General features: G+C 41.0%; 1 protein-coding gene across 2 annotated transcripts; it reads left to right on the top strand.

Moving 5' to 3' along the window:
* The first annotated feature begins 955 nt into the window (after window positions 1-955).
* On the top strand, window positions 956-5170 carry zfp64 (zinc finger protein 64 homolog (mouse)). 2 transcript variants are annotated; one of them, XM_080294366.1, is made up of 6 exons: window positions 956-1168; window positions 1438-1501; window positions 1579-1722; window positions 2718-2780; window positions 2871-3122; window positions 3229-5170. In XM_080294366.1, the coding sequence occupies exons 3-6, from the start codon at window positions 1644-1646 to the stop codon at window positions 4638-4640; spliced, it is 1806 nt and encodes a 601-aa protein (XP_080150492.1). In that variant the 5' UTR covers window positions 956-1168; window positions 1438-1501; window positions 1579-1643; the 3' UTR covers window positions 4641-5170. The 2 variants fall into 2 exon arrangements, with proteins under 2 accessions (XP_080150492.1, XP_026010903.1); XM_026155118.2 differs by having other exon boundaries at window positions 959-1168; window positions 1334-1501.
* Window positions 5171-8873: the final 3703 nt, after the last annotated feature.

The following is an 8873-nucleotide window of genomic DNA, read 5'->3' as shown; positions in this document are numbered from 1 at the left end:
ATCAGTCCTATGCCTTTGCCATGCAGGAAAGTCAGCGTAAGGAAATTCCTGAGCTTCACAGTGGCAATCAGGCAGTTAAGGACCTGCCACTGAAAATGGAGCTGTATGTCAGTCACTTTCATGGCTTATTCACACTAGCACAACTGCTCTGGCATAAAAAAAAGAGGCATTCTCATTCACTCACACCAACAACCAAGCAAATTGCCCTTACTTGAAAATGGTAGAGCGTGTATATTTAAGTAGCCTACCATCTGAAAGCTTACCTTGCACACGAGCAATACTCTATTAAGTCGCTGCAGGCACCACAGCAAGTGTTAAGGCAATATTCTGCTGCCTAGAGTAAACAATAAAGCTAACTGCTGATTTCCGTGCCTACGTAAGTTAGAATTTGACATTTATATGGCCCAACAAATAGTTTCAACATGCATGTAAAAGCCATCGTTGCCTCTCTTTGTGACATTTCTAATAAGTAGTAACCGTTTTGGTGGCTTTCTAGGAACAAAGAGGTAAGCTAATAGCTACTATCCTCTCCAAGTCAACTAATGCAGCTACTCGTTAAACCTTTAAATAATATACTTTCTGTTTTTAAAGAATTTTAAATTTTGAAATCAGATTTAGTTTTGTTCAGCATCTGGAAAGCAGAGCCTGAAGACCTCGAATGGGCCGGGGGCACCACCACACAACGATGTTGCGTTCAAGTGCTCATAAATACGCAATTTCAGCTTTTAAAATCCCGGTTTGCAAAAGAATTAACACAGTGTTAAATAGATATTGGTTTATTCTAAATAGGACAGTCAAACACTAAGTCAGATAGCTTTATTAATAGTATTATTTAATGACTTATAAGTTGATTTGGGTGATCAGACTTTGTAGTTTGATTTTCCCACGTTTCTCAAAGCAGCATATGACGACACCAGCAAAGCCTTGTGCGGTTGCCGCAAACCCAACGTAGAATGTCGTAAAACGTGGAGTCGGCAGAGAAGTGAAGTGCTAGTTCTATTGATATGCAAACCGTGGTAGATTTCGCAGTTGGAAATAGGTAGTGATGTTGGCTACTTTTTGACCCCAGTCGGCATGTTTTAAAACTACAATGGACGCAGCGAGGACACAGAAAATGAGCTGATCTCCAGCAAAACCACCTCGAAAATGGCTGCATACACCGCTGAAGGTAAAACAAAACAGTTGCTAAAATTCATAACTGGAAGACAAATCTATGATATCACGATTTAGCTCCAAATTATTGTAGCTATCTTGTAATCACTTTCACAGATGTACATTATGCAACGTCCTATGAAGTCGTTATTTCCTGTTTTGTGTTCTCTGCCATCCGAAGTGGCTGCAGGTCATTCTGTGGTGGTGGAGGTGAGCCCAGATATCCACATCTGTGGCTCCTGCAAAAAGCAGTACAATAATTATAAGGTCTTTCTCGCCCATAAGCAAAATGAATGTTTCCTGTCCACACCTGACACCCCAACCACTACTGCCACATCCACTCTCACAGGTAACATACTCCTCTTTCTGCTTTTGCTGTCCATAATTTGAATGAAAAATTGACTTTGCCTGTCAAATTATTTTCAGACTCCAGCACTGAGTTTATTTTTGAGGAGACCTACCAGACCTGTGTTGTGAGAGGTGTCAAAAAGATGACCAAAGCCCCAAAGACACCTTCCAAAAAACTAAAACCTGCCCTGACTTCAAAGAGACACAGCTGCTGTTTCTCAGGTTGGTGCCTCTTGCTGCTGATGAACACAGATCTTCAATCTCTAACAGGAAGAACTGCACTTCCTGCCACTCAAGCCCCATACCATTAATAGCTGTAAAAAGTATTTGCCTCCTTCACTTTCCTGTTCCATATCATCAAGCAAACTTTATTAAGTAAAATACGAAGAAAACCCAAGTATATACAAAAAGCTATCCAAAGCTGCCCGTGTGAAAAGATAATCAAGCAAAGTAATCCATAAATAACAAAATTACACCCAAGAGTGCATCGATGGAGCATCCAGGGGGTCACAAAAGAACCCATCTAAGCATCTAAGGAACTCTAAGCCTTACTTACCTCAGTTAAAGCTAGTGATCATTATTCAACAATAATAAAGAGACTGTGCAAAACTTGACTTTAGGAAAATATTCTGTGGACTGTTGAGACAAAAGTTTAACTTTTTGGCAGGTTTGCATCCTGTCACAGCATTTCATAAACAACATCATACCAACAGTCAAACATGGTGGTATTGTGATGGTCTTGGGCTGCTTTACTCCTTCAGGACCTGGATGACTAGCTATAATTCAAAGAACCATGAATTCTGCTCTCTACTACAAAATCAGTTTGGCTTATGCAGCAGGACAATAATCCAAAAAACACATTGGCAAGTTCAAAATTCCATTCCAGTTTTGGAAAGTGCTGTAAAACAGCCACCGCTGACACAAAATGCTGTGCATCAGCAAAAAATTGAAAAGAGAGGCAGTAAAGTAGAACTAAAATGTACAAAATGACACAAGTAAAAACAACCATAAAAGAGTTTTATAAACGCACCCCCACAAATTTATGGGCACAAAGCATCAACAGAGTGACAAATAGGCAAAAGAAGAAGAAGAAAGAAATCGGGAGCTTTTTCACAGCACTGTATTTATTTAGTACAGTGTTGATTGGACTTTTCACAAATGCAGAGGCTGCACACAATTTAAGAAAATGTTTGTTTTGTTTTTTTTACAATCTACAGGTTGCACTTTCAAGACACAGTATGGCCAAAAAGACATGGAACGGCATCTTAAAACTCACACCGGTACGCTAATGCTTTCAAAATATGTTCTTCAGTTGCAAAACCCCTTTAGAGTAAGGTTTAACCCCAGTTGTTTTTCTGTCTGCCATCCAGGTGAGAAGCCATTTGAATGTGAACTGTGCCACAAACGCTTCAGTCGGCGGGACAAGCTGAACATGCACAGCCGCTCGCACACAGGTGAGAAGCCACACAAATGTAAACACTGTCCCTATGCAGCAGCAGACAGCAGCAGCCTGAAGAAGCACCTGCGCATCCACTATGATGAACGGCCATTCAAATGCCAGATCTGTCCTTACGCCAGCCGCAACTCCAGCCAACTTACCGTGCATCTCCGCTCTCACACAGGTAGGTAGCCAAAAAAATCCAAAATTGTCAGCAGCTGTGTGACAGTTGTAGCTTAGAGACTGGTATTAAAACTGGCTTTATTTTGTTTATGTATTTATTTTCTAAGGGGATGCACCTTTTCAGTGCCAACAATGCGATGCAAAGTTCAAAATAAACTCAGACCTGAAGAGGCACATCCGGATTCACTCCGGCGAAAAGCCTTACAAATGTGACTTTTGTGAGTACTGCTGCGCCATGAAAGGAAACCTGAAATCGCACATTCAGATCAAACATGGTACGGAGAACTCCTTTCAGTGCGTGCACTGTGATTTCAAGTGTGCCAACAAGACTGCTCTGCGACAACACTTGAGAGAACACCAACCCACTCAGCCCATTCAGTGTTCCAAGTGCACTTACTCCTGCTCCAGCAAGGGGGCGCTCAAGGTCCACGAGCGGATCCACTCTGAAGACCGCCCTTTCAAATGTGACTTCTGCAACTTTGCCTCTAAGCAGCGCAGCAATCTTGTCATTCACAAGAAGAAGTGTCAGTTGGATAAGCTTGAAAAAGGCAGCGGTGGGAAAGGAGGCAGAGGTGGAGGCAAAAATTTAGGCACCGACTCTCCGAAGCCTGTCAGCTCTCGGTATCGAGCCAAACTAGATGCAGCTCGAGCCTTTTGCTGCGACTCGTGTGACGCTTCGTTTGTGAGGGAGGACTCCCTGCGGAGCCACAAAAAGCAGCATCGGGACACTCAGAGTGTGTTGCAACTCCAGCTCTCTACCCCAGCAGAAGCAGTTAACTTGGTTCCCGTTACCATGTCACAAACCAGCTCTGAGCTCGAAGTTCCTATCCCGTGTAACCCAATGCCTCCTTATAGTAATACACAGCTTAAAATCATTGTATCTCACCCGTTAGGCCAGGATAACCCCTTGCTCTCAACTGGTGGGGATGGCCAGAATAAGAGCAACATGGTCTTGCTTAGCCCAGAAAACCAGGACATGGTAGTTAACTCCATGATCCAGCAGGTCAACCTGCTGGCGCCTGTACAACCACTCGGTTCATCCCAAACCACAGAAGCCACTCTTGAACCCCAGACTGTCCTCCTGACTCAACTCAGCACCGACGATGCCAGCAACCCGCTCCACCAGGCCCTGATGCAAACGGCCATAACCGCTCAGGACTCGAGCAGCAGCACACAGACGTTCATCACCACCTGCTCTGAACTGGAGGGGCTCAATGCTTTGATCCAGGAAGGTGGCACAGAGATTACAGTGGTTACGGAAGGAAACTCTGCTTTGGTGACCACAGCACCTCTGCCTGATGTGGACATGTCCAAGCCAGCAGAGATGGTGACGGTTGAGGAGAGTGCCTTACCCTGTGAGGAAAGTGCATTACTGGTGCCAAACATCAGCCTGGGCAGCCAGAATGTGGTCATCCACGGCGTTCCACTTATAGTGTCTCCTCAGCAGAGCACGGTGGATCAGCTCTCCCCTCATGCACTCTATTCCAATTCACACACACTCGAAAGCATCCCACAGTGAACAGCGTTGTGTGTTTCTGAAAGTTAAAAAGACAGTAACTGCATCATAAGCTATTTCTCTGCTGATAGTAACTTGTAGATCTAACGGTAACCACTAAAATAGCAAGACTGTTGGCTTTGGAGGTGTCGTTTGTTTAGTCTTAACATTTTAGAATAAAACATCAATTTTAACATTGTTTCATGCACTGTATTTTCAAGTGTTATATTTGCAGGCATCAAAAATTGAAATTAAACCATATTTCAGTTACAATATTTAATTGAAATCAGGTTTAATTTAAAGCAACATCATACAAAAAAATAAAAGAATAATTCCGCAAATTAACAAAATGTGAAAGTGACTGAATGTATTTGTATGATGTGTATTTTATGTTTGTCCATTAGGTGGCAGCAGAGTGATGAGAGTATATAATGAAACTTGCTCTGCTTTATGGAGTATTCAGACTGTAAGTGTACTGCTGCCCCGTGGTATTGATTATACATATTCTGTATGTATAGCTTTTGTTAAAAATAAATATTTTTTTCAAGCCCTCATTCTGAATCTGAAAAAGTAGATGTCAATTGTAGAAAGCATTAGGCTGCATATCAAGGTCTTAGCTTCTAAAAGGCGACTCGCATTCCCGATAGATTTTTCAATAAAGAGCCAGTTTTTTGCTTGCTGCTTTCTATTATTCTTCCTATTTTTACATTCAGACTTAAGCACTTAGTATTTGCAGAGAGCGGATGCTGCACCTGAATAGGATTCTCCTGTGTAAACACTTGACCATTGATTTCTTTCTGGTCTCTGAGCACTAATGGCTCTGCTGAAGCAGACTCTTACATTTTCTCGCTCAGCATGGCCACAAACTCAGATGAAGTGGTTTGATGGTTTAAAAAACATGTTTGCCAGCACTGTAGGTTGAGAGAGTTGGTGTCTGTTTTAGACAGGGGACTCTAGCTAGTAAGGGTATTACTGTAGTGTGTGTGCTTTAACACTGAAAATATATGAAGGATGGCTTTTCTATAATATCCCCATACTACTAATTTTCTTGAGAAATGCTGCACTTTTTTATACCATTGTGTTTCTATAAGACACGACTGCTACTCACTTGAAGGTTTTGTCTTTTTGAAAGTGCTAGCCAAGAATTGTTTGATATGAAATGACTGCTGTGTCTGTCAATAAAGGAGCAGGAGACAGCTACCTTAGCATAAACACTGGATATGGAAAACAGCTAGCCTAGCTGGGTAAGAAAGCATAGTTACTTATTTTGTGAATTCTGCTTTGAACTGAAAATTAAGGGTGCTAATTTGAGACATCCTTATGAAAGGGTTAGGCGTATTGTTTTAGAGACTTGGGTGTATCCAAACTATGCTAATTGTGTGCTGATTGGTTTGAGTGCTAGCTTTAGCCCACATTTGCTAATAATTGTTTTACGTGTGAATGCAGTATTTGACCTATCAAATTAAAATGCTACACTTCTTTTCTGTTCACGCAGGTCCTCAAACAACAAACATGGTAGAAATCTAATCGTTTGAAATATAATCCATTGTATAACCCAGGATAACTTAAAATTTCAACTTCAATTATTTCCAGTGACAGAAAAAAGCTTCCATGGATAACAGTGCTAACTTTTAATAAATATGACGCCACCACCAGATGCCACAGAAACTACTACTAAAATCTTATTCGTAGATGGTGGTTACCATGTTTGGTTTTTGTTTGTGCATTTATGTAACTTAAGCAAGCTCTTTAGATTGTTTGCTGTGCTTTTTCTACTATTTCTCTATTTTCTACCTTGAAATTAAAAGACAGATCAAAATACTCATTTTGCTCCTAAATAGAAGGGAAAATCTGAAGTTAGGTTCTGTTTCTTGTATTATTTAAGCAACATAAAGCCAGCTTATAGTGAAGAATGTACCACAAAGAGAGCAGCATGCAAACACTAAATCTGCATCAGTTCTGCACTTGGGTTGCATTATGAGTGCCTGCACTCAAACTCAGATTTTTCGAACCACTCTGTGTCACCTCTTCTTCAGGTGGAACTAGGGGGGAAAAAATCCTGAAATTCCATTATGCATGAAGATGAGTGTTATGTGGGAAAACCACAAAGCACTCTGATGTATCTCTTTGATCTATTATCTAACAGACTTCCAGGCCATAATCCTAAGCACCCTTGAGGAGGACAGACCCTTTCTTTCCCCCTTCTCCTCTTCCACATGTGACGTCATAGCTGGGTTAAGTGCCTTTTCTATGGGTTACAATGTCTTAAGAGCCCTACTTGGGGAGAAGGTTTGAAGAGAGTTGTTATATTTATTTATTTTATTCTGTTTACACTTTTTGGAAAAATAGTGAATTGGTTACAGTATAAATCATACCCAATTTGGTCTGTAAGCTTGTTTTCATATTTCAAAGCTAACTAGAGTGCATTCTCTTGGCAAATCCTAAAGCTTTGCTTGCTTTTCTTTTTTTGATAAATGCTAGGATGAGTTTAAAATGAAGCTCTTCATACTGTATAGCACTTCTGTGTTCCTTCCTTCCTGTGTTTGAGATGCCAGCCTTTGAATGGGGGCCATAAATGGCTTCCCAAAAAGCAATTTCCACTCACAGCTGCTTAAAGAAATCGTAACTTGTGATGCATTCCTTCTGGACATAAATAGATCCAGAAAGGACCAGGTGATGGAAAGATGGACAACAACCAGAACAAGATGACACTTTGGCAAAAAACTGCCGGTGCTCTAAATAGTGTGAAAATGGTAGTAAAATAAACCTAAATGAATTGAGTTTGTCCACTTCTGTCATCAGAGGTAGCTATTAATCAGCCACCGAGTCCAAACAGTTTTTCATTCCTTCAGATACAATCTGTCCCTCGGTTCAACAGTGCATCTCTGACCTTTGGTTTGTTTGCACACAATTTGCAATCCCATCAGTAAATGGCATTGAATGCCTTAATGAAATTAACTGATTGGCGAAGTATTGATATGGATTTGTTTTTCCGATGCAGGCATCTTCTGGCTGTGACACTATTGACATCTTAAGTGAATTTTGATTTCTTAGTGCACTGGAGGCTTTTATCTTGTCTGTGTTCAATTCTTTTTGTCTTTCTGATAGAAATTCATGATGAAAGCGGTATGTGATCAGCCGAGGGACAAAAAGACACCTCAATTTGCTTTTCTGAATGCAATGTGATTATTTGCTGAGACATTATTAGGCTATTGTAGCGTCTACGAGAGGAATCGATAGTATCACTTTAGGGCAAACTCTGGATTTAAAATGACTTTGCCTCTGTGGGTGGTTGTATATTTCACGCTGCATGTTTGTTCTTCTTTAATGAACTCGGGCACAATTCAAAGCTGCTCAAATTTGTTCCTGTGATTCTTGAGTTTTTCACACTCTCTCAAAGCTTTGACACTATTTTGTGGTATTTATTTAGCATTTGAGTGTTTGGGGTGTTGTTTTTGTCTTTTGTCGTCTATCTTGGGCTGTCAGGAAGCATTACTCTGACAGGCCCTTTTGTTGTTGTTACTTTAAGATTGAAAGCAGAGTTTAAAACCAGTCCTCGGGGTGGGGGCAGCAAAATAAGTATAATTTTGAGCCAATAGGCATGGCTTCAGTGGGAGCACAAGAGCCCATAAAAGTCCTTTAGTGGACAAAAGAATGCTACAGTATCTCCTGCTCTTCAACACAGAGCCAGTGCCTTTTAAAATAATGTCTTTTATTCCTCTGTGACAATGTGGGCTTCACCGTTTTGCAGCGATAGCTGCACGTAATCTTGTGAATGCAAATAACCCGGCTATCAGCTTTTGTGATTCAGGAACAAAGACATTTAGCTATTGTTTTCCTGTCTTGTTTCTGTGCCGCTAACCCTATACAAATGCATGTTTTAATGATTTTGGCCGTGCACATCAGTGCCGTATATTCAAAGGGAAACAAGCACTCAGTTGTTTTCTTTTATTCCATATATGGTCGGATGCAGGTTTTGCTGGGAACCCGAGCCAAGTGTTAGTCTTGGGCCATCAGGTTTGGCTCTGCGCAGATATGGGATTTGTTTTTTTATGCTCGGTTTTGCGACAACCTTTGATCATTCTCATATGTCAGCATGTTGCTTTGTGTGTTCTCTGTCCGCATAGTCTCATAGTTTGCAGAGCAGCACAGTCAGTTTTTGTGTGCTTCAACATTTGTTTTCATCAGACTGCCTTTATACGGTGATTTGATTGTTGTTAAGCATTCCATAATTGCAGTCATAGTAAGTTTGATAAT

Source organism: Astatotilapia calliptera, chromosome 20, assembly GCF_964374335.1.
Source record: "Astatotilapia calliptera chromosome 20, fAstCal68.1, whole genome shotgun sequence".
Classification (NCBI taxonomy): domain Eukaryota; kingdom Metazoa; phylum Chordata; class Actinopteri; order Cichliformes; family Cichlidae; genus Astatotilapia; species Astatotilapia calliptera.
The sequence above is the reverse complement of the archived record's forward strand: the minus strand, read 5'-3'. Positions and strand labels throughout refer to the sequence as shown.